General features: G+C 45.8%; 1 protein-coding gene across 5 annotated transcripts in view; it reads right to left on the reverse strand.

Moving 5' to 3' along the window:
- MDGA1 (MAM domain containing glycosylphosphatidylinositol anchor 1) overlaps positions 1–26,893 on the reverse strand; it is a 506,987-nt gene that overhangs the window by 389,296 nt on the left and 90,798 nt on the right. For all 5 annotated transcript variants that reach the window (XM_029592906.1, XM_029592908.1, XM_029592909.1 and 2 more), the window contains 2 exons: positions 9,182–9,451; positions 6,819–7,148 (listed from right to left, as the gene is read on the reverse strand). In XM_029592906.1, the coding sequence (XP_029448766.1) occupies positions 6,819–7,148; positions 9,182–9,451 (600 nt within the window). The remainder of the gene's footprint in view (positions 1–6,818; positions 7,149–9,181; positions 9,452–26,893) is intronic.

The raw sequence follows: 26,893 nt of genomic DNA on the forward strand, positions 1-26,893 counted from the left end.
TGCCCCTTATCATTTTGGTCACCCTTCTCTGCACTCTAGTGCAACAATATCTTTTTTGAGATGCAGTGACCAGAATTCACACAGTATTCAAGATATGGTCTCACCATGGAGCGAAGTAGAGGCACTATGAAATCCATTGTTTTATTTGCCATTCCCTTCCTAATAATTCCTAACATTCTGTTTGCTTTTTTGATCACACATCACACTGAGCCGACAATTTCAATGTATTATCCACTATGACTCCTAGATCTCTTTCATGGATGGTAACCCCTAAGATAGAACCTAACATTGTGTAACTACATCAAGGGTTTTTTTTTCCCTATATGCATCACTTTGCACTTGTCCACATTAAATTTCATCTGCCATTTGGAAGCCCAATCTTCCAGTCTCACAAGGTCCTCCTGCAATTTATCACAATCTGCTTGTGATTTAACTACTCCGAATAATTTTGTATCATCCGTAGATTTGATCACCTCACTCGTTGTACCCCTTTACAGATCATTTATAAATATATTAAAAAGCACTGGTCCAAGTACAGATTCCTGAGGCACTGCACTGTTTACTTTTTTCCAATGTGAAAACTGACCATTTAATCCTATTCTCTATTTCCTGTCTTTTAACCAGCTTGCAATCCACAAAAGGACATTGCCTCTTATCCCATTTCTTTTTAGTTTTCTTAGAACATAAGAACATAAGAAATTGCCATGCTGGGTCAGACCAAGGGTCCATCAAGCCCAGCATCCTGTTTCCAACAAAGGCCAAACCAGGCCACAAGAACCTGGAAATTACCCAAACACTAAGAAGATCCCAAGCAACTGATGCAATTAATAGCAGTGGCTATTCTCTAAGTAAACTTGATTAATAGCCGTTAATGGACTTCTCCTTCAAGAACTTATCCAAGCCTTTTTTGAACCCAGCTACACTAACTGCACTAACCACATCCTCTGGCAACAAATTCTAGAGCTTTATTGTGCATTAAGTGAAAAAGAATTTTCTCCAATTAGTCTTAAATGTGTTACTTGCTAACTTCATGGAATTACCTCACTCGTCGTATTCCTTTCCAGATCATTTATATATATATATTGAAAAGCATTGGTCCAAGTACAGATCCCTGAGGCACTCCACTGTTTACCCTTTTCCACTGAGAAAATTGATCATTTAATCCTACTCTCTGTTTCTTGTCTTTTAACCAGTTTGTAATCCACGAAAGGACATTGCCTCCTATCCCATTACTTTTTAATTTTCTTAGAAGCCTCTCATGAGGGACTTTATCAAACGCCTTCTGAAAATCCAAATACACAACTTCTACCAATTCACCTTTGACCACATGTTTATTCATCCTTTCAAAAAAATGTAGATTTGTGAGGCAAGACTTTCCTTGGGAAATCCATGCTGGCTGTGTCCCGTTAAACCATGTTTATCTACATGTTTCCATGATTTTTCCTGGCACTGAAGTCAGGCTCACCAGTCTATAATTTCCAAGGTCACCCCTGGAGCTCTTTTTAAATATCAGGGTTACATTTGCCATTTTCCAATCTTCAGGTACAGCAGATGATTTTAAAGATGGGTTACAAATTAATTGAAATAGGTCTAAAATTTCATTGTTTAGTTCTTTCAGAAGCCTGGGGTGTATACCATCCAGTCCAGGTGATTTTCTACTCTTCAGTTTGTCAATCAGGCCTACCACATATTTCAGGTTCACCGTGATTTGGTTCAGTTCATCTGAATCATCACCCTTTAAAACCGTCTCTGGAATGGGTATCTCGCCAACATCTTCTTCAGTAAACACCAAAGCAAAGAATTTGTTTAATCTTTCCACAAAGGCCTTATCTTCCCTAAGTGCCTCTTTAAGCCCTTGATCATCTAGCGGTCCAACCAACTCCCTTGTAGGCTTTCTGCTTCGGATATATTTTTAAAAGTTTTTATTATGAGTTTTTGCCTCTATGGCCAACTTCTTTTCAAATTTTCTCTTAGCCTGTCTTATCAATGTCTTATATTTAACTTGCCAATACTTATGCTTTATCCTATTTTCTTCTGCTGGATCCTTCTTCCCATTTTTGAATGAAGATCTTTTGGCTAAAATAGCCCCTTTCACCTTACTTTTTAGCCATGCTGGCAATTGTTTGACCTTCCTTCCCCCTTTCTTAATGCCTGGAATACATCTGGACTTTGCTTGGAGGATAGTATTTTTTTTAACAATTTCCATGCCTGTTGCACACTCTTTACCTTTGTAGCTGCAACTTTCAGGGATTTTTTTAAAACTATTTTTCTCTTTTTATTAAAGTTTCCCTTTTGAAAGTTTAGTTCTAAAGCCATGGATTTACTTACTTCCCCTTACATTCATTAATTCAAATTTGATCATATTATGATCATTATTGCCAAGCAGCCCCACCACCGTTATCTCTCTCACCAAATCCTGTGCTCCATTTGAATTAGATCTAAAATTGCTCCCTCTCTTGTCAGTTCCTGAGCCAATTCCTCCATAAAACTGTTATTTATTCCATCCAGGAACTTTATCTCTCTAGTATGTCCTGATATTTCATTTACCCAGTCAATATTGGGGTAATTGAAATCTGAAAACAACAAAGTGGAACCCAGCAAAATCTTATTAGTAGTAGCCTAAGAAGGTGTCAGCAAGCCTGACGTTGTGTGACTTCTAATAAAAGACACCAACCAGTCTTCTCAATCATTGACTCCTGATGATATGGTTGAGATGCTACGTCCCGTTTAAATGGGTTAAAGACTCTTGTTTACATGTTCTTTATATGCCCCTGAAGAAGCTAATCAGCGAAACACTGGCCATGTTGGGCTATATAATTTAAAATAAATATTTTCAATAGTCTGGATTTTCATAATCTCTATGGATGGAGGACTATTTTAAGAAAAAGAAGAAAAGTTATAAAATAATTTTTTCAAAGCATTAAAATTTGAAGAAGGTGAGTGATTGAGAAGACCAGTTGGTGTCTTTTATTGGAAGTCATACAACGTCAGGCTTGCTGACACCTTAGGCTACTACTAATAAGATTTTGCTGGGTTCCACTTTGTTGTTTTCTGATTTTGATTGCGGTGGTTAACCGTTCACTCTTTTTGATAAAAGTTGGGTAATTGAAATCTCCCATTATTATTGCACTACCAATTTGGTTAGCTTCCCTAATTTCTCTTAGCATCTCACTGTCTACCTCATCATCTTGGCCAGGTAGCAATTTCCTGCCATCAAGATAAGAAATCCCAGAAGGTGAAAATGACTTGGATGCAGTCCCGCAGATCCTGATAGTCTGTTGCAATGACAAGAAGGCCTTGGTCTGAGCCGTGTCTAGCAGGGCTCCAATGAAGTCCAATTGAGATGATGGGCTGAGATGGGACTTGGAGTAGTTGATGACTAACCCTAGTGGCTCCAGCACCTGGATTGTCAAGTGCATGGACCCCTCCACCCCTCCCCGAGAGGTGTTCTTGATCAGCCAATCGTCCAGATAAAGGAAAACATGAACTCCCAGTCAGCAAAGATGCGCCACCACCATGGCCAAGCATTTAGTGAAGACCTGCAGGGCAGATGCTAGCCCAAATGGCAGAGTGCTGTACTAGTAGTGCTGTTTTCCCCACCACAAATCGCTTCCGTTGGCTAGGGAAGATTTCGATGTGAGTGTGTGCATCTTTTAGATCAAGAGAGCATAGCCAATCCCCTTTTTGCAAGAAAAGGATCAAGGTGCCCAGGGAAACTTTCTTGAACTTTTCTCCTTTTAGAAATTTATTCAAAGCCCTAAGGTCTGGAATGGAAGGAGTCCCCATGTTTTCTTTGGAATCAGGAAGTACTGGGAGTAAAATCCCCGCCCTCTCTGCCCTGGTAGAATGGGCTCAATTGTTCTGGCCATTAAGAGGGAGGAAATCTCCGACAGCAGCAGTTCCTGATGTACTACCGGTTCCCACAACGGACCCAAAGGGTGATTTGGAGGGGCACTCAAGAGGTTTAATGTTTACCTTCTGAAAAAATGGCAAGGACCTACTGGTCTGAGGTTACAATGGGCCACTACTTGCATAGAGCCACAGCCTTCCCCCAACCAGAAGGTCCATCGTCATGGGTACGATAGTCTTGGCTACACTCTCTTTGATTCAGTCAAAACACTGTCCCATGATCTGACTGAGGCTCTGGTTGGGTCTTTAGGGCTCTTTGTTGCCTGGGGCAACTACAAGGAGCCTGCTGTTGTTGTCAGGACCGAGATGGAAGAGAATAGTGTCTCCTCAGGTAGAAGAAAGACTTCACTGGGCCAGATCTCAACGACCTCTCAGAGGGAGGGTGGGTCTTGGGTGCCAGCGGAGATCTGCTGGAGGGTAGTGTGGTGATCATGGATCTGATCCACCATGTGCTTCACTTTATCTCTGAAGAGAGTCTCTCCTGTGCACGGCCTGTTAGTGAGTCTTTCCTACACTTCCTGACAGAGATCCGAGGCCCACGGCCAGGCGAGTCTGTAGGCGCTGATGCCTGTGGCAAACATCATAGGTTGAACTGTGCCCATGTTTTCTGCACTCCAGACCCGTATGCACCAGCAACTGGAGGGTTTCTTGCTGCTGCTGGGGCAGCTGCTTAGCCACTTCTTGCACCTGTTTCAGAATGTCCTGCCTATACTGACCCATGAAGAGCTGGTAGGCCGCTATGCAGGCTATGTACATAGCTCCCTGAAGCACTTTCCTCCCAAGGTTGTCCATGGCCCTTGGATTGTTTCCCAGGGGCACCGAGGAATGGGTCTGAAGGTACTTGACGTTTTTGAGAGTGTTTTCCACCATGACTGATTGGTGTGGCAGCTGATGCTTATCGAATTTGGGAGTCTATTGGATGTCCTCCTTTCTATTAATGGGAGCCACCAAGAGGGGATTTTCCTACATCCTCATCAGCAATGCAATAAGGATCTCATGCACTGTGGCTGCCATGATCTTATGAGGCTCCACAAATTGGAGAATAGCCAGCATCTTCTTTGGGGTACCTCCTCCATCTGCAAAGTACATGGGATGGCTTCTGCCAACAACTGTGAAAAATCTGCAAAGGAGAGGCCTTCCGGAGGAGACTTGCTTCTGTGGTCAGGAGGAAATGGTTCGGAGGGGAGGTCATCCAATGCCTCATCTTCTAAAGCCTCTGAGGAGCCTCTCCCCCAAGGGTCAAAGAGATCGTCCTCACTATCATAGAAAGGGGATGGATGTCAATGTGCTCAGTCCTCAGCCAGTGGTATGGGAACCAACTCGGCTGGTCGAGTCTTTGGGGTAGCTTCCTCCTCAAAGGAACAATGGATAACCACTGGACTAGTCAGTGGCTGCTCCGATGCTCTGACAGGCGTTGATGCCGCTGCAGGCACCAATACCAGTGAAGATGTTGGCATGGCACTGATAAGTGCTTGCAGGGAACCAAGCAGCGGCTCGAGGAGTGATGGTGCAGGTCCTTGTGCCATCAGTGCACCAACGATGAGACCCTGCAGTGCCTTCTCTACGAACTGCTACTCTTGCTTCTTCAGCTCCTCTTCGAAGATTGCTGACAGGATGGACTGGAATCCAGGAGGAGTGATCAGATCTTGTTTGAAACCGAGAGAAGGATCAGTAGTGGGCATCAGGACTTATGAAGGTTGTGGTGAACCCCTAGGAATCGTGGAGGACTGGCATTCCTCACCACAGGGTCACTTCAGGGGCATCGCAGCCAAGGCTGATGTATCCCTGTGTCTGGCACCGTACATCTATGGGGACCGATGCCAATACTTCTTTAGCTTCCCTCAGTGCTCAGCTCAGTCCCTCCCCGGTGCTGAGGCCGAAGATGATGAACCCACTGTCTTCAACCTAGAAAAGCTGAGTGATGGCCCATCTCTGGAGCCCCTGGACACCACCAACACAGACACCGACAGATCCAACGGCCCTGCCAATGTTGATGGCTCAACAGCCTTCAATGCAGCACAAGGTCCTTCAATGCTGATGCTGACAGATTGGTATTCCAGAGCCCAAAGTATTGGTCCATTTTCTTCAACCCGGCCCAACATCCTTAAGAGGCTGGACATCATGGATGCCTCAAGGCAGAGGACACATCTATCACAGTCCTCCCGCACTGAGGGCATGGCTGGAACCCTAATGATGACATGGTATCATAAAATAAAAGGGACATGATATTGAAAGCAATGGCTGCGGCCATCAAGAGATGGTGGGCACTGAGCGCACTGCCACTCCAGGGATCGACACAAATTAAACTTACCAGAAATGACAAAAATCCTATCTAAGAACTCTAGGAGGGAGACCTGAGGGACCCCACATCTACTTCCGCAATCCTGACTAATTTCCCAATGAAAAAATGCTGAGAAAAAGTAGAAGAAATGTTACAAATTGAGAGACTCAATTTCACCATGAAACATTGGGCTCCGCGGAAAAGAAAAAAGACTGAAGGGACACCACATGGCTGTGTGGTATAATGCATGCCTGAGCATGCTCAAAGAGGCTCAGTCAAAGTTCTAGGAACTTTGACACATGTTTTCCATGCTGGGCTCCAATGGATTATGTCACCCATGTGTGAGGACTGCCATCCTGCTTGTCCTCGGAGAAAAAAATTGATAACACACAATTCGAGAAAACATGGGACAAACACAGAGGATCCTTAGCAATGTGAAAACAAATAGAATCTACTACCTTTTACAGTAGGAAGGGAAAATGGCCAGAGCCAACTGGCAAGGAAGTCTATGTTTCTATTATTATTATTTAAAATTACCTGACTCTCCCTAGTTCATAGAGGAAAAGAAGGGACCTGGCCTCATGTTACAAACACTGCTCCCCCTTCCCCAGTGAGTAGCAAGGCTGACCTGTCTCAGAGGAGATGTTCACTTCCACTCTGAGTTCAGGAATGGGCGTTCCCTGGAAGGACGCCTCACATTGGTATGTGCCATAGTCACTGAAGCGCAGGTCTATGATCTCAAGGCTGCTGGTGATGGCTGGCAGCTCCGGATCATTCTTGGTGATGAGCAAGCGGTCAGAGACCTTGGCAGGTCTGCCATTCTTGGACCAAGAGTACATGACCTTCTCCTGGGGCACGGCGTCCACATGACATGAGAGCTTCAGGTCCTGCCCCAGCTGAATGCTCTCACTTTCTTTAATCAGGTCCGGGGTGATCTGGAAGGTGGCATTCTTCATGGCTGAAAAGAATCAAGAAGCAAGTGATGTAGCAGAAAATACGACTGCTAGAGATGGTTTGTTTTTTCACTATGAAACACATTAGCAGGCATTTTTATAAGAACGTTTTAGAGATGTTTTCAACCTATTGGCCATTTTGAGTTTGTTGGGTTTGAATTCCTCCCCAATAATGGGGGAGCCAAAACAGGAGCAATGAACTCTGCAGTCTTCTATTTCCCCAGAGAATGGGTACAGCACAGGCCATGATGGCTAAACTCTACCACTACAAGTTTTCCTCAAAACTCATGAATGGTGAGAAAAACACTGTTTATGCTCTTCTTACTTTGGCTGCCAACTGCGATGGTGCTTTTCATTTTAGTGGTGTCAACAGGAGGCCACAAAACTATCAACAGAAATCATGAAGTTAAGCCACATGGACTCTACATTTTACTCTTTGCATAACTGGAAGATGTATGATGTGAACAAGTCTGTGGTCTTCTAGCATGTTCCTGGTTGCTGGACCTTCAGACGTATGAATGAGGCAGTGCCTCCTGGTCCCTAGCCCAGCAGTAAGACTGTGCCAGAAAGAGTGAGGACTAGATGTGACTGTGAGATTCTGATGGCCCATTGACCCTTCCTTAACCAGGAAGAAAGTGGATGGGAGGGGTTTAATTCTGAGAGCCCTTATGAGAAAGCAATGAGTCTTTAACATGCAAATCCCAAATCGATTCCTGACAGATGTGATTCATCAATTGCTTCTTAGCAATTTGCTTTCATAAGCTCATGAGGGATTAATTTATTATCAGAAAAAAAATGTCTGCTGTTATACTTATCAGAGATATGTTATTATAATGCATAATTAATCCATCCTCAAATACCGAGTTTCATGCCCCAGTCTATGGCAGATATGGGATGTATATCTGGCTGGCAATCTAACAGGCTTTCCACTGCTTGGCAATGCTACATGCCATGAGTTACTCTGAGGACAGGTTCATTTTTGTATTATTCTTCTAACACACAAAGCTGGAAAAACCCCTGGCTGTTCACAGTACCTGGAATCAAAGTGCGGTGAAAAGAGAGAGGGACAATCAAAAATCTAGGTATGTGCAGGGAAATGTTTTTGATTCAGTATGTTTTATTAATTTTCAGATCATTTTTTATTTGTTTTTTTTTGTTTCATGGATTTCTTTGTTTTGGAAAATAGTGTGCACTGTTAACAGATAGTCTGCATTATTTACAAATAATGCACAATATTTTCCAAAAAGAATAAACCACAAAATTTGGGGGATTTTCGGGAGGGGATTGTGATCTGTTTTGGGTAAATTGAACCAAAACAAAAATGCTCAGTTTGGTTCAGATTACCATTCATTTTAAAACACATGTACATCTCTTCAACAATATGCATTAATCAATTTAACAAAGATAATGAAAATATATGGGAAGCTGAGACATCCTGGAAGGATCAAAAAAAGAAGGCATTAACTATCACTTTTATTGCATCATGTCTTGTTTAGATCAGCTTACTTCTCTGTGATCTCCATAAATCCCTATCCTCGAATATTAATCAGTGTCCAGAATACTGCTGCCACAGTCATTCACTTCTTCAGGTATTTGAAAGAGCAGGGCCAATATCAGCACTCCACTGGCTCCCTCCAGAGCTCACGTAACATAGACCCTCTTTCACCATCCTTTACGGACTTGCTCCTTATCTGCCTGCTGACCTTGTTCATATTCGACATCTTCCCTGTTCCCTCCACTCTTTCTTGTTTCCCCACTACCTTAGCACAATCATCTTCTCCCAGCTGCAGCCAAATCCTTCCCTACCACTGCACCTATCTAGACTCATCAACCACCTTCCTTCCTCATCCCAGCAGCCCCTTCAGACTCACTGCTTCTGCTAGGGTGCTATTCTTAGCTTGGGCTCTTAGAGTGTAGTTCCTTTCTCTAGCATGATTGTGGTATGGGATTGTAAAGCATTCCAAAAGAGAGATGCTTAAAGTTTCATTGTACTGGAAAGAATAGCCTAACTTATCCAAGGCATTGTGGAAAGACATACATCGGACAAGAATGTTGACCATTTTCTTGGCAGGGTTCCCCACGTTGTTGCTGGCGGTGCAGTTGTAAAATCCAGAATCTTCTGTCCGGATCCTCCAGATGGTGAGGTTTCCCCCTTGACTGAGGCTGTTCTGAGGCATGGGGTTGGGAGAATGAGACCAGGTCAATTGAGGTGTGGGGTCACCCCCTGTCAGCGAGCACTGGATGGTGACGTTATCTCCAGGGTTCACCACCAGGGTTTCATTGACAGACATCTTTAGACTGGGAGGAGCTGGAAGAGAGAAGATGACATGCTCATAAGCTTTCATAAACAAAACATCATTTCCCAAGACTGCGCAAACAAAACAAGCTTGCAAGAAGTGGCGTGTGATTTGCCTATTCTGACACTCACATGAACAAAGCAGCATTCATTCCCGAGGCTCACAATTTAAAAAGGCACAACCCTACAACTGAGAAACTAGAGACAATTGTGTGTCTTGAGGGGGATACAAGAGCAATACACTGGATGAAACTTTGCAATAATTTGCAAGCAGATGCTGCTTAGCTTCAGGATCCACATCCCAAAATATCGCAGGGAATATCACGTTACATGGCCACTTAATTTGACCCTACTGTAGCACACCTTTGGCCCCCAACTGGCACCATGGTTCATGCTTTTAAAACAAGAGGAACAGACTACAATAAAATATGCATGCACCCATCGGAGGGCTAGAAGCCCATCAGCGGGTTCTGATGACTTCAGGAACTATCAGGCTGAAAGCTGCGTGGTAGAACCTTACTTTCATTGTCTCTAAGAGGACTGCTTGCTTTTCATTCGTTGTAATGAGGGGAGTTTACCAATGATAATGTCCTTATTATACAGAAAGGATGTTGTCTTTGTCACATTGGACTCTGTTCTGGCACAGTAAGGGACAGATTTAGGGATGGGTCAAAGTTCGCATGGTACTATTTATACCTCTTTAAGATTGGAGAAGCGGAGGTTGGGGAGGGGGAAAGCATTAAAGCAGATCTGGAGAGGTACCTTGGGGAGGAGGTACAGAGGGGCCATAGAAAGAAAAGGGGCAGAAGAGCTGAAGGGGGAGGAGGAACAGAGAAGCTGCTAGGAGGAGGCACAGAAAAACTATGGGAAAAGGAGGAGCAGATGAGTCATGGGGAGGAGCAGCAGCAGAGGAGCCATGGGAAAAGGAAGAAGCAGATAAGTCATGGGGAGGAGGAGCAGCAGAGGAGCCATGGGGAGAAGATAAGCAGATGAGTCATGGGGAGCAAGAGCAGCAGAGGAGCCATGGGGAGGAGATGAGCAGATGAGTCATGGGGAGGAGGAGCAGCAGAGGACCCATGGGAAAAAGATGAGCAGATGAGTCATGGGGAGGAGAAGCAGCAGCGGAGTCATGGGGAGAAGATGAGCAGATGAGTCATGGGGAGGAGGAGCAGCAGAGGAGCCATAGGGAGGAGATGAGCAGATGAGTCATGAAGAGGAGGAGCAGCAGAGGAGCCATGAGGAGAAGATGAGCAGATGAATCATGGGGAGCAGGAGCAGCAGAGGAGTCATGGGGTGGAGATCAGCAGATGTCATGGGGAGGAGCAGCAGAGGATCCATGGGGAGAAGATGAGCAGATGAGTCATGGGGAGGAGGAACAGCAGAGGAGCCATGGGGAGGAGATGAGCAGATGAATCATGGGGAGCAGGAGCAGCAGAGGAGTCATGTGGTGGAGATCAGCAGATGTCATGGGGAGGAGGAGCAGCAGAGGAGCCATGGGGAGAAGATGAACAGATGAGTTGTGGGGAGGAGGAGCAGCAGAGGAGCCATGGGGAGAAGATGAACAGATGAGTCATGGGGAGGAGGAGCAGCAGAGGAGCCAAGGGGAGGAGATGAGCAGATGAGTCATGGGGAGGAGGAGCAGCACAGGAGCCATGGGGAGGAGATGAGTAGATGAGTCATGGGGAGAGGATGAATAGATGAGTCATGGGGAGGAGGAACAGCAGAGGAGCCATGGGGAGGAGATGAGGAGTTGGGCCATGGGGAGGAGATGAGCAGATGAGTCATGGGGAGGAGGAGCAGCAGAGGAGCCTTGGGGAGAAGATGAGCAGATGAGTCATCTGGAGAAGGAGCAGCAGAGGAGCCATGGGGAGGAGGAGCAGCAGAGGAGCCATGGGGAGGAGATGAGTATATGAGTCATGGGGAGGAGCAGCAGATTAGCCATGGGGAGGAGAAGAATAGATGAGTCATGGGGAGAAGATGAATAGATGAGTCATGGGGAGGAGGAGCAGCAGAAGAGCCATGGGGAGGAGATGAGGAGTTGGGCCATGGGGAGGAGATGAGCAGATGAGTCATGGGGAGGAGGAGCAGCAGAGGAACCATGGGGAGGAGATGAGTAGATGAGTCATGGGGAGAAGATGAATAGATGAGTCATGGGGAGGAGGAGCAGAAGAGGAGCCATGGGGAGGAGATGAGCAGATGAGTCATGGGAAGGAGGAGCAGCAGAGGAGCCATGGGAAGATGAGCAAATGAGTCATGGGGAGGAGGAGCAGCAGAGGAGTCATGGGGAGAAGATGAGCAGATGAGTCATGGGGAGGAGGAGCAGCAGAGGAGTCATGGGGTGGAGATCAGCAGATGTCATGGGGAGGAGGAGCAGCAGAGGAGTCATGGGGAGAAGATGAACAGATGAGTCATGGGGAGGAGGAGCAGCAGAGGAGCCATGGGGAGGAGATGAGCAGATGAGTCATGGGGAGGAGGAGCAGCAGAGGAGCCATGGGGAGGTGATGAGCAGATGAGTCATGGGGAGGAGGAGCAGCAGAGGATCCATGGGGAGGAGATGAGTAGATGAGTCATGGGGAGAGGATGAATAGATGAGTCATGGGGAGAAGATGAATAGATGAGTCATGGGGAGGAGGAGCCATGGAGAGGAGATGAGGAGTTGGGCCATGGGGAGGAGATGAGCAGATGAGTCATGGGGAGGAGGAGTAGCAGAGGAGCCATGGGGAGGAGATGAGGAGTTGGGCCATGGGGAGGAGATGAGCAGATGAGTCATGGGGAGGAGGAGCAGCAGAGGAGCCATGGGGAGAAGATGAGAAGGTGAGTCATCTGGAGGAGGAGCAGCAGAGGAGCCATGGGGAGGAGGAGTAGCAGAGGCGCCATGGGGAGGAGATGAGTATATGAGTCATGGGGAGGAGATGAGCAGATTAGCCATGGGGAGGAGATGAGCAGATGAGTCATGGAGAGGAGGAGCAGCAGAAGAGCCATGGGGAGGTGATGAGCAGATGAGTCATGGGGAGGAGGAGCAGCAGAGGAGCCATGGGGAGGAGGCTATGCACAGAGGGAGGAGGAGCAGCAGATACTGCATGGATTGTCAGTGCACTGTTGTTTCCTATTCCAGGTATATTTGAGGACAGAGATCGTTATAATCTATTTGGGAACACAGTTGTGTGCTAGATTTTGAAAATTTTAGCCTCCTGTGGCATACGAAGCAGATATCGATCAGGATCCAGTTCTTCCTTCTATACGCTTGCCTGTGTTTGTTCTGCCGGTTTTCTACTTGTATTAGATCCCTACTAATAAACTCCAATCCTACCCTCTAGGGCCTCACACTTTAGCCTTTTTAAGGATAAACTCTGTTACTTATTCCCCACTCCCTTTAATAATTTATAATAAAATCTGCAGACAGTCGACCAGCAGGGGCTTTTTTGCAGAGTGCCCCATGTATGATATTTCGGGGGGGGGGGAAGGTACATGAAAATTGTTTTGGTTTTCATTTTCATTTTTTGTTTAATTACATAAATTTAAAATTCAAAACAAAAACAAATTAAAAAATTGAAAAAAAAAAAAAAGAAAATCAGTTGGGTCCGGGTCCTGCCTCCTTCCACCCACTGCCGAAGTTTAGAAATTAAAGCCTTTCTCCCCCCCCCCCCTCAGTTTTGATATCAGGCCTCTCAGCCCCCCCGTCCACTTCTTATCCCATCTGCGGGTCTGCAGTGCGCAGGGTGATCCCCAGTTTCTCCTTTGGATGGAGGGAGCAAGAGGTTATGCCAAGCTGGTGGGGGGACAGGTGGTTGGTGGCAGCATTTTATTTCAATGGGAGGGAAGCCTTGGGGCTGGCTATGTCTGAAAGAGGTTTTTTTTTGGGGGGGGGGGAGTTAATGAAACACAAATGAAATTTCCTTCATTTTCCCTTTCTTCCATTTTCGAAATGAAATGAATTGAACCGGAAGTGTTGTTGCAATTTCCTGCTTCGTTTCAAAGAAAAGCCTGACAGTAGTTGCATGTGTGTGGCGGGTGCTCTTAGAGAATGAGCACGCTCCATGCAGCATGGTTTTCAGATTTTGCTTTTTCATGTGCTGAAGGGGAGGTCCTGGAGTATTTAGGAAGGTCAGTTGCTAGGTGTGCTCTGTTATGCCCAGGGCGATTTATTACAGATATCCGCAGGGAAGGAGATGTATGGGATTTCATTTCATTTTCTAAAAGGGTATTTTCAGTAGCTGGACCAAAATTGTGGAATTTAGCTCCTATAAATATCAGATTAGAGTTTAATTTTCTGGCATTCAGAAAAAAAGAAAAAAGTGGCTTCTCCCTGATGGCTAAGTGAGTTGGGGGACTTTTCTTTTTTTTTGGGGGGGGGGGGGAAAGAAGGACAGGATTGAGAGTTAATCCGTGGTGAACCGGAAGGAGGAGGTTAGGTTTGTGGTTGTGGTCTGTCGTTGAAATAAAAACTTGGGGAGTACATATGAGGGGAGGGGGTCTGGGGCTGGTTTAGGGTAGGGGTGTTTTATTAGTTGTAATGTTTTTATGGATTGTATAATGTTGTTTGCATGGTTGCACACCACTGTGGGCAGGCTGCTATTTGTGGAACCCTATAGAAATGCAACAAAATGAAATATAGGGGAGACCTTCAGAGATATACTACATCAGCCCCATCTTGCTTTGGGGAAGCAAGGTCAACTGGAAGGAGAGCATCACCTTGGTGCGGCAGGAAGTGTTTCTGTACTTGGGACCTGCCCTCCAGGTGATCTCTGGAACCAAGGATGTGTCTCCAGGGGTCTACACCCAGCAGGGAAGGCTTCGGACTGCCACGGTCATTAGTGGTTTGATTCAATAAGAAAGTAGATAGTTGGGCAGCTGCTGGGCATGAAGATCATTTAGTAACTTGCCTGCATGGCGCAAAGGTAACGGACCGTCAGGCATCACCTAGATAGGAATTTAGAAAGTTCTGGGGAGCAGTCAGTTGTCTTGATACATATGGGTTCCAATGACTTAGGAAAGCACAAGAGGGAGGGTCTAGAGGATAAATTTAGGTCTGTAGATAGGAGATTGAAATCCAGAACCTCCAGCATTCTCAGAAATGCCCCCAGTTCCATGAGCAGGACCCCGGACACAGGCAGAGCTCTGGAGTCTCAATATGTGGATGAGACAGAGGGCTTTAGATTCATCAGCAACTGGGGAACATTTTAGGGAAGGGGTATCTACTCCAACAGGATGGGCTCCACCTTTTAAACCAAATGATAAAAGTCAGGGATAAATGGTGCAGCATGAGGTATCTTCAAAGGTACTGTTAAAACAAGGAAATCAGAATATCCCGATAGAGAGGATGTGGAAAAAGCCAGGCTTAGCTCAGGTGGATTTAAATAAAGACCAGACATATAAGAATGATTCCAAATTACTTGAATAGTCTGTTAATAATAAGCAGGTTGTGGATAGGAATAAAAAGAATACGTTTAGATATCTATATGCAAATGAAAGATGTCTAAAAAATAAGATTGGTGTGTGTCACTAAATGGAGCTCTATGGAAATACAGACATGATAGGCAGGCGAGCCGGCTTCCCCCAGGTGACCATGCAGCAGGATCAGAAGCATGAAGACATGATAACAACTCTGAAATAAGCGAAGCCTGCAGATCCTGCCAGCAGAGAGAGTAGGTTGTTTGCAGGTCGTGTAAACCACAACGTTTTCCACTTGTGCTCCCTACATAGTTTTTCTAATGTGCCTTCCTGCTTTCTGTGCACATTTGGCTTGAGTGCATTTGCTTGTACAGACAACAACCATCTAGTAGTTTATTTCTTAATTGTCTTAAAACAAAGAGGGATCTGAGAGTGGGAGGACAGGAGTTGATGGAGATCTGTGATCCAATCTGTTTTGGCACTGCGGGGGTATGGGCCACGTATACAGTGTGATGATTTAATATCAGTATCTGCCTCCTTGTCCTCTATATTTTTCCCCATGTTAAATCCTTCCCATGTCCCTAAACATGAGGTGGAGGTAAGGTTTGGATTTGGACAACGCTCTGATGCTGGACATTTCATGAGGAAGAATCACAAAATAAGCAACTGAGAAAAAAAAAACCAAGAATTACCAATAAACCCTAGTGGTTTATTAAAGCGCATTTCTTGGACAGTTATAGGTGCAGTCTTAAATGGAAAACACAAGTATTTTCAGATGCAGATAATGAAGCCAAGTGCATATGTGTTTCACTGTTGTTCAGCACCATGGTCTGGACAGCTCCAACTAATTTAAACAAAAAAAATCAAAACAAAAACAGATGGAGAGTAAGGATGCATTTCAAATTCTTGAAAGTTGTTAAAAAGTGTTCCATGTACAAGTAAAAGCAAGCTTTCCAGGTCACGTTGATAAACCCGGAAACATGCCAGAAGCTCTCACGGAATTCAGTTCCATCATGAAATCAGAAACAATAAAAGCATCGTGTCATTATCAAGCCTTGGCTGGAGAGAAAAGCTATTTCCAGCACCACAGAAAGGAGGAAGAGTCCATGAAGCAAACGCTTTCCACCTGGTGCTGCAGACCTGCGAGAAATGTAACTCACCCACAGCTCCATCCAGGGGAAATATTCACGACTGCCAGCATGGACCCAGGGAGCTGTGAAAGAAGCCAAGAAGGCATCCTTCAACAAAGTGGAAAGCAGAGCCAAGCGAGGAATGAGCATCAGCCCTGGCAAGTTACACGTATGACACTAATAAGGCAGAATTTGTGAAGAAGCTTGCCAAACAATTTGTTTAAGGGCATCAGTAAAAGAGGCCTAGTGGATATAGGTCACCTAATTGTTCAAGATTTATTTTTTTTTTTAAACCAAATTGGATGCAATTGTTGCATCCAATTTGGATGCAACAATTGCATCCAAATTTTTGAAGGAAATCAGATTCTTGATTGTTCAAAAACTAAGGGTGCTTCAAAAATGGGGAAAATCATCAAGCTATCTTTAGACTTTAACCATTCTAAAAAGTAAAACCCAGTCCCCTCACCAGCCAAAGAAAAGGAAAGAAGTTAGCATGATAGGGGATGGGTTATACAGGGAGACTTCTGGCTGATTGCTGGGAGCGTGAAACCCGATTTCAGCATCCCTGAGATAAGCAGCATGGAATCTATCAACATTTTGGGATCCTGCTAGGTACTTGTGACCTACTTGGACACAGGATACCGGGCTTGATGGATCTTTGGTCTGACCCAGTATGGCAAGTCTTATGTTCTTATGAGGAAGTGAAAAATCTTGATGTGAGCAGAGGAACTAACTATGTGCAACATACATGCACAGAATGGACCACAAGATACTAGCGCCAGATGTGTGGCAGACCCAAACATTGCACAAGCTGGATGGGACAGTGTGGAAGGTGGCCACCAGGTTCCTTAGGGACCTTGGGAGTTTCTACACGTCCCTCAGCAGGAAAGGAGGCCAACATCCATCCCCTTACTGCAGGATGCAAAATGAATTTGGATGCTGTCAAATTAGCATACTATGAAAGTCTAAGAAACCTTCAAAACTAAACAAATCATGCTCTAAATACTGAAAGACTCTGCTACAAAGCTACCAGTGACTGAGAGATACAGATATGCAATGATACACGTGCAGCCCAGTTCATAATGGTTACAATCCATAACACTTCAGCAAGCGGCAAGGAATTAAATTCATTACTCCAAAAAAAATAAAATGCAGTGCAAAGCTCTGTTAGCTGTACCGGTGCTGAGAAAACCAGATTCTCTGCAGGGTGTGATATCTTTTAAAGGACCAATGCAAGAGTGATCCTAATACAATGTGGTAGATCAGATGGAAGGCCCATCTGAAGCAGGAACTCATGTAGTACAGTATCAGCCCTGGAGAATTCTCATGTTAAAGGTATCACCTGGAACAAAAAGGAAGCCAGTGATGGGAAGAACGGGGCAAAAAGAAATAATGCAAGCACTGCTTAATACATTCCCAGATATTTATAGCTCCTCATGGGGCATCTAGTCATAGGCAAATAAGTCCACATATCGGCGATAGCCTAAGAATTTATTCCGTTTTCTCAGCTCTGCCCTGGAATGTCCCAAAACGCCATTACATTATCTAGATAAAATTTAGCTGGATAAGTGGGGCTGTTATCCAAAAGTCAGCATTTATTCAGATAATTCAAAAGGATAAATGGCTTTGAATATCAGCCCCATAGAGTATGTTTTCTCCCCATCCCTTCCCCTAGAAGGTTCATTGCTATCTCCTCCTTCCAATATATTCTCCTCTAATTCTTAGTGAGCAACATTGTAAGGAAGCTCATAAGCCCACCAGTCAGTCATTGAAAGGTATCTTAAAATCCCATTTTAGATGCCTAGATAAGTCTGGTGGTAGTGTATACCCCCCTGCAAAGACTTCACATTCTCCTTGCATGCTGTACACTGTGTATGGAAAAGTAACAAGGTTTTCCTTTTTTGGGAAGAAAGGCGTTTTATCAAATCCAGCAAACTAACTATCTGGACCTGAAGGAGCAAGCAGTCAACTGATCGTGATTCTAAATCAGAGTAAGCAATGGAGAGGATACAGCAAGGAGTATGTACAGAAGAACATTTCATTTCATTTTGTGTACTCATATCAGTTGATTTTTAATTCAGTTTTCATTTCATTTTGATGTTTGTTTTGTTACATGAAACAAACATCAAAGGAAAATGAAATAAACATCAAAGGAACAGAAACTTCAGAAAACAAAACAAAACATAGAAAAAAGAGCTCAGGGTCCCCCCTTCCCTTTCCCCATACCCCTCCCAGTGCAGAAACTAATTCACCAACAACAAACCCTGTCCCCAGCGAGAACTCTCCTCTCCACAGCTTAACCTCATCTTCACCACCAAACCCGTCCCCAGCGAGCAGAACTCTCCTCTCCACAGCTTAACCTCATCATCACCACCAAACCCCATCCCCAGTGAGCAGAACTCTCCTCTCCACAGCTTAACCTCATCATCATCACCAAACCCCGTCCCCAGCAAGCAGAACTCTCCTCTCCACAGCTTAACTCATCACCACCACCAAACCCCGTCCTCAGCAAGCAGAACTCTCCTCTCCACAGCTTAACCTCATCATCACCACCAAACCTCGTCCCCAGCGAGCAGAACTCTCCTCTCCACAGCTTAACCTCATCATCAGCACTAAACCTTGTCCCCAGCGAGCAGAACTCTCCTCTCCACAGCTTAACCTCATCATCACCACCAAACCCCGTCCCCAGCGCTAACCTCATCACCATCATCACCAAACTCCATCCCCAGCAAGCAGAACTCTCCTCTCCACAGCTTAACCTCATCATCACCATCAAACCCCATCCCCAGCGAGCAGAACTCTCCTCTCACAGCTTAACTCATCACCACCACCAAACCCCGTCCCCAGCAAGCAGAACTCTCCTCTCCACAGCTTAACCTCATAATCACCACCAAACGCTGTTCCCAGCGAGCAGAACTCTCCTCTCCACAGCTTAACCTCATCATCACCACCAAACCCGTCCCCAGCGAGAACTCTCCTCTCCACAGCTTAACCTCATCATCACCACCAAACCCCATCCCCAACAAGCAGAACTTTCCTCTCCACAGCTTAACCTCATCATCACCACCAAACCCCTCCCCAGCAAGCAGAACTCTCCTCTCCACAGCTTAACCTCATAATCACCACCAAACCCTGTTCCCAGCGAGCAGAACTCTCCTCTCCACAGCTTAACCTCATCATCACCACCAAACCCGTCCCCAGCAAGAACTCTCCTCTCCACAGCTTAACCTCATCATCACCACCAAACCCCATCCCCAACAAGCAGAACTTTCCTCTCCACAGCTTAACCTCATCATCACCACCAAACTCCATCCCCAGTGAGCAGAACTCTCCTCTCCACAGCTTAACCTCATCATCACCACCAAACCCCGTCCCCAGTGAGCAGAACTCTCCTCTCCACAGCTTAACCTCATCATCACCACCAAACCCCATCCCCAGCGAGCAGAACTCTCCTCTCTACAGCTTAACCTCATCATCACCACCAAACCCCATCCCCAGCGCTAACCTCATCACCATCATCACCAAACTCCATCCCCAACAAGCAGAACTTTCCTCTCCACAGCTTAACCTCATCATCACCACCAAACCCCATCCCCAGCGAGCAGAACTCTCCTCTCTACAGCTTAACCTCATCATCACCACCAAACCCCATCCCCAGCGAGCAGAACTCTCCTCTCCACATCTTAACCTCATCATCACTACCAAACCCCGTCCCCAGCGCTAACCTCATCACCATCATCACCAAACTCCATCCCCAGCAAGCAGAACTCTCCTCTCCACAGCTTAACCTCATCATCACCATCAAACCCCATCCCCAGCGAGAAGAACTCTCCTCTCACAGCTTAACTCATCACCACCACCAAACCCCGTCCCCAGCAAGCAGAACTCTCCTCTCCACAGCTTAACCTCATAATCACCACCAAACGCTGTTCCCAGCGAGCAGAACTCTCCTCGCCACAGCTTAACCTCATCATCACCACCAAACCCGTCCCCAGCGAGAACTCTCCTCTCCACAGCTTAACCTCATCATCACCACCAAACCCCATCCCCAACAAGCAGAACTTTCCTCTCCACAGCTTAACCTCATCATCACCACCAAACCCCATCCCCAGCGAGCAGAACTCTCCTCTCTACAGCTTAACCTCATCATCACCACCAAACCCCATCCCCAGCGAGCAGAACTCTCCTCTCCACATCTTAACCTCATCATCACTACCAAACCCCATCCCCAACAAGCAGAACTCTCCTCTTCACAGTGTAACCTCATCATCCCTTCTAAAAAGACAGAAACCTTCAAGCCATCCAGCTGATAACATCCCATCGAGACTCCTGCTTCTCATCCCAAATGCGATCTCAGGACCTCTGACCAGTATCATTAACAGCCTTCTAACGCAAGGAAGCTACCCAGACATTCTAAAAACCGCTTCACTCAAGCCCCTCCTCAAGAAACACAACTTAGACCCTAATGTACTAGCTAACTTCAGACCCATCTCTAACCTCCCTTTCGTTGCCAAACTAACGGAGAAACTGGTAAACACCCAGCTTTCTGAATATCTTGAAGACCACAAGATCCTATACCCCTCGCAATATGGTTTCCGTAAATCACACAACACGGAAACCCTCCTCATTTCACTTACTGACCATATTATCATGGGGTTAGACAAAGGACACTCCTTTTTGTTAGTCCTGCTAGACATCTCGGCGGCATTTGACACCGTCAACCATACCATCCTGCTGGATCGCCTAGCAGATATCGGCATCTCTGGATCTGCCTACAACTGGTTCAAGTCCTTCCTCAGCAATAGGACTTTTAAGGTCAAAATCAACAATAAAGAGTCACCCCTAACAAAATCAACTCTTGGTGTACCTCAGGGTTCCTCCCTATCTCCAACCCTCTTTAACATATACCTCCTCCCCCTCTGCCAACTGTTAACAGATCTCAACCTAATTCATTATCTGTACGCAGACGACGTACAGATTCTAATCCCGATAACAGAATCAATCTCAAAAGCACTCACCCATTGGAACAACTGCCTTCTATCCATCACTAATCTACTCAACAGCTTAAACCTGGTTCTCAACGCCTCTAAGACAGAGATGCTCTACATCTCCTCAAATGAAAACAATATCCCCCCACCATCACCACACATCTCTCACCTTACCTGTAAGCAGGTTAGAGACCTAGGGGTAATTCTAGACAATCGACTAAACCTTAAGAAAATGGTCAACACAACATCCAAAGACTGTTTCTTCAGACTACAGGTTCTAAAACGACTTAAACCACTCTTATTCTTCCACGACTTCAGGACAGTCCTACAAGCGCTACTGTTCACCAAAATAGACTACTGCAGTGCCCTTTTCCTAGGCCTCCACAAATCCACTACCAAACCACTGCAGATGATACAAAATGCGGCAGCGAGATTGCTGACCAGTACCAGCCGCAGCGAACACATCTCACCCATCCTCAGGAACCTACATTGGTTACCAGTTAATTTCAGAATTCTATACAAATCAATCACCGTAATTCACAAAACCATCCATCATCATCTTCAACTCGACCTGGAAATCCCTTTCAAACTCCACTCCTCTAACAGACCTACTAGAGATAATCTCAAAAGTACTCTGAAATTTCCCCCCACCAAAGCCTCACGCCTCTCGACGACGAAAGACAGAGCTTTTTCGATAGCTGGCCCTTCTATCTGGAATAACATCCCATCAAGCCTCAGATTGGAGCCTTGCCTTTTAACTTTTAGAAAAAGACTTAAAACCTGGCTCTTTCACCAAGCCTTCGCTGAGCCACCAGACAATCATTAGTTGTCCTTCACCATTACCCGTCCTGGCATCTATACTCACGAATGGACTCTGATTCTCCCAGGTTAAAGCAACTTTAAGCTTTTAACCCGTACGCTCTACTGTATCACTTTATATTTATTTTCTGCCTTATCTTCTTTCCAGCTTATGGCAAGCTTCCAAGTTCTCATTCCCTGTTGATTGTAACTTTCGGACTTATTCCTACCTATTGTTTATCCTTCGTTTACTTGAATTTGAATTGTTACCCCAGTTATACACTTGTTATATGTAAACCGATCCGATATGGTTATTTACTATGAGGGTCGGTATAGAAAACTGTTAAATAAATAAATAAAAAATAAATCATCGGGAATTCAATAGTCCAAATAGAGCCCTGCCAGGTTACGATTTGAAATCTGTGCCAGCCACCCTCTGGTCAGTGCCATCTTGTTATAAGGCTGCACAAGAAAATGGCAGTGGCCAATCTGAAAATGGAATCCATCGGGGCAGAAGTGACTGGAGGTCCCTCCTGCCCCATTTAGACAACCAGAACCCCATGGATGAGAAAAACTTTCATTGGGTTTTTCATTTCATTTGCTAATGAAATATGTTTTTCATTGTATTTTTTAATTTCATTTAAAAATAAATGCACACCCCTCAATACAGCAAAACACCCAGAATGTTACTCTCCTAGAAACAGACCGATACACAAATGTTTAAAATCTGAAGTAGGTCATATTTATTCATCACTGCATACAAGACACTTACAGCAGGAAAGGTTTACAGGGTCAGGATTTGTGCCCAGTGCCACCACCTGCTGACCTGCTTCCAACTCTTTCGATCCTTGACTTCACCATAGTGGGCTCTGTTTTGAGGTGATGCTGCCTTATAAGAGGTCCACTGTATCCTGAAGGAATTTCTGGGGAAGGGCAGGCCAAGGGTTAACCAGGCAGGATACCAACTACGCAGCCTGAATAAAAGTTAGTGGATGGGGAAACAGGCACTGGGGCCAGGCTCAGGGTTTCCAAAGAAACCTGTAATGCGTGTTAGCTGCAACATCATTCCTGCCTCGGCTTTGTTCATGATCTCTTAACTGGAACATTTTGTTGTCATTCTGGCTAAGCATCTTTTTCTTCCCTGGTGCCTGGAACCTCTGCTATGACTCCTTATCTCTACCCTCGGCCACCTTCTCCTCCAACAGTACTTCAGACAGCACATCAGGTGAGGACAGCTATTTTCAAAAGCACTCTGGGCCTCCAGGAGTCTTCTGGGTCAGTGGCCTCTCCTGGGGTGAAATCTTCCAGGGGTTCTTCCTCTGTATCAATCTGCTACTTTCTTCCTATGCAGATGAATGTCGCTTTCCCACACGTGCGATCTCTATGGAGTCTTTCTCTCCTGAATTTAGGAAAAAGAGCATTAGATAGTTTTGATTCCCTACTTACTAGACTTACCTAACCAATGCTATTTCTCACAAGCTTCTAGGTATCCTGGAGAAGAGGGATAGGATAAATAGCACATAGGAAGTCACAGACCCATTAGCTACTCTGCCAGGTCCGGCCTGAACAGCTGAGGGCTGCTCAGTGCTGATCCTAAAACTAAGTGATGGGAGAAGCCTTCATACTATTCACCTGTGTCCTCGCGGTGGGAGGTCCTATGGGGATGAGAGGAAGCAGACATACAGAGCACAGGATAGAAAGTGCAGAGGGCAGAGGCAGGCAGAATTCAGGACTTGAAGTCCAGAGGAGGTGAAGGCAGTGTAGGTGGAAAGTGCTGATGAGACCCAAGCTTTTGGTATTGTGGAATACCCAGCACAGGGTTCACTTCATCATTGCCCCCTCCCCCACCTCTCTGACATAATGCCTTCCCTTCTCCACCCCCATAAATCATCCTTCTCCCTTCCCTTCTCCTCGGGCACTATCACCTTCACTTCTCCCCCCCCCCCCCCCACCCCCCCATGTCCTTTCTCTGCTTTCCCTGTCGCCCCCTATCCTGCAACGAGCAGAAGTTGGCCAGCAGTGCTAACCCACTGCTTCCTGCTCTGCTGGCTTCCTTCTGCAGCTGACGCTGCACTGGGGGTGGGTCTTACAAGAGCATAGGGGGCCTCCATGGTTCCCCCTGCAAAGGAAAGCCGGCAGAGGAGAAGTAGAAGGCAGATGGGTGCTGCTGGCTGAGTCTCCCCACTTCCAGCAGGAGGACATCCTACAGGCCAGAAGGTGCCAAGGGAAAGATAGCATTAAGAGGGTTATCTTCAGAGTGCCTGCTTATAGGCAGAGTCTACATGCACGCTGTGCATTATACACGGAGACCTTACTGTGTATGTTCAAAGCTAACTTACCTGTACAAGCCTGCGCTGGCCTAAAGCTGCTCTTCTTCCTCCTTGAAGGGCGTAACATCCACTAATGCACACATGGGCCAATTTTCAAAGGACCTAGGCTCCTAACTTTTGGAGTTAGGCTCCTAAATTGGCCCTTTTGAAAATGTACTGCGACTGAGCACCTAAATTTAAGCTCCTAGTTTCATTAAGCTTTTAAATTTAGGAACCTAAAAAGTGGATGGCTGGTGGACGGGAAACAAAGCTAGGAGCTCAGCACTGATTTTCAGAACTAGGCACCTAATTTAAGAGCCTAAATCTAGACAAATAAATAGCAGGATCCTAAATTTAGGGGCCTAACTTTTAGGAATCTAAATTCATGTGACTTTTCAGCTGAAAATAGGAGCTTAACTTAGGTCCATATTCAGTGCCTTAGCCGAATACATTTCGACTTATCTGGCTAAGTGGCAGCAGATAAATATTTGCCCAGGATCAGCAACCACCACTTAGCTGGAGAACTACACATTCAGCTAAACAGTGTAGCCAGCTAAGTGGTGGGCGTGGCAGAGGTGCAGCTGGGAGGAGCTGTTAACTGGATTACTTATCTGGCTAACTCTGGTCATGCTGGAGGCCTGTGCTAAAGTTAGCTGGATAAACGTATCCGACTTTGAGAGAGCTGAGCATATTCAGCAACCCAGCCGGAAATTTTTATCCATCTAACCAGCTCAGCTGGAGAGCGGCTGAATACTCACCTCATAGATTTTAAAATAAAAAAGTCTGTGCGTAAATGCAGACTCCAGCCCCTGGAATACTTCTCCGGGTTACACGCAATGAGCCCGGCTCCGTTTTGGAACGGCCGTTTACATGCATTAAAAATCGGGTTTTATGCATATAAATGGCTTTGTAAACACTGCGGCTGCTAGCAGTGGCACAGGCCCTCCTCAACTCATTTCTGGCTGGCTGGAGGAAGATTGCGCGGCACGCTGGTTGCCAAACGCTGCTTCAGAGTCAGCATCTCTGAGCTGGACATATTTGTTAGATGAGAAAGATGTTCCCATTAAGCACCCAAGTTTGGGCAGCATCCTCTCGCTTTTGAAAGTAGTTCAGCAAGCCTCTGGAAATCCTTGGCACATGAAATGTTGTATTGTGTGTCCCTATAACACCAACTCTTCTAGTGTTTCATGGCTGAGGCTAGCTAAGATATATAGTGCACTCTTTGTTAGCCACACGGTCCTCATGATATTTTAATAGCCTGATGGAAGACATGGCATGGGCTTACCTGTAATAGACAGACCTGCAGTCTGAGAAAGCAAGCGGACAATCTGTTCAGGGAAACTGTAAGAGGTCCTGCATGCTGGGAGCAGGCTGGATGGATCAGATGATCTATTCCTACTGCCGCCTACTAAGCTACATGTAAAGAAGGGAGGACGACACTGCAATGGTGTAAGTGCTAGAGAAGAGAGACCACCGAGATGACAGTGACTGTGTGTAGCAGAAGAAAGCAGCAGACAGTTCCAGAAAAAGGTGGGTCCCCAGGCAGGGCTGAGGGCAAGCTGTAGGTTCAGAAAAGATGTCATTACTGCACAGATCTGTGTGGGTGATTGAGAGAGAGAGGGAGAGAGACGTGCACTGAGGTACACTAATATCCGGCTTGCAGTGACAGCGAGGTCCACATTCAAAAGCCATTTAGATGGATAACATAATAGTTATCCATCTAAGTGGCTTACCCGGCTCTATTTAGCCCTTATCCAGCTAAATTCTAGCCGGGTACAAAGGTGGCATTGCAGAGGCGAGCAAGATGCTTTCTGAGGAGGAGCGGAATTAGCTGCTTAACTTATGCGGCTGACTCTGAACTCTGATCGGGCCATAGGCTGTCCTAAAGTTAGCATGTTAGACATAACCGGCTAACATTACGATACCCCGCTGGTTAGCCAGATGTGTTTATCTGGCTACTAGCTGAACCACACAGCGGTTTTTCAAAGCAGGACTATATCTAATTAGCCGTGCTTGCAGAAGGGAAAGAGAGGCAAGGATCAGCCTGAGCTACTTCTCCAGGAGGTGTGATGGATGTCACGCCGGAGGATGAAGAGACAGCAGCCCAGCTCCTCTGCCTTCTGACCAATGTGGTCCTACTCCAGTAGGAGTTGCAGGTCTCCCGGGGAGAGGTTTGGCTTCCTCAGCACACTGCCATGTTAGCCATCTGTTCTCTGCATGCAAGAACCAGAAACTAAATGGTGCTCTACCTACGCATGTAGCCTCCTAATCCAGTGGCATCCGACACATGGGCACACATCTCCGGTATGTGTGTATATTTTTCATGGGACATAGGCAGATTCTGAGAAGGGTCCGGCTCAACACACAATTAAGCTGTTTTTCACTCAACGCACAATTAAACTCTGGAATTTGTTGCCAGAGGATGTGGTTAGTGCAGTTGGTGAAGCTGGGTTTAAAAAAGGTTTGGATAAGTTCTTGGAGGAGAAGTCCATTAACTGCTATTAATCAAGTTGACTCAGGGAATGGCCTCTGCTATTAATTGCATCAGTAGCATGGGATCTTTTTAGTGTTTGGGTAATTGCCAGGTTCTTGTAGCCTGGATTGGCCACTGTTGGAAACAGGATACTGGGCTTGATGGACCCTTGGTCTGACCCAGCATGGCAATTTCTTATGTTCTTAAGTCTTTGTAAGCTTGGGATTGACTTTTCACATCCTATTGTACACACATCTGCCTGAAAATGTAACCCTGTGTGTTCTGAATTCTCAATCTTACCTAGGTTTGATATATTTCTCCCACACTGGGTCACTAAGGGACAACTTTCACACTGCCCACATTGA

This window comes from Rhinatrema bivittatum, chromosome 3, assembly GCF_901001135.1.
Source record: "Rhinatrema bivittatum chromosome 3, aRhiBiv1.1, whole genome shotgun sequence".
Classification (NCBI taxonomy): Eukaryota; Metazoa; Chordata; class Amphibia; order Gymnophiona; family Rhinatrematidae; genus Rhinatrema; species Rhinatrema bivittatum.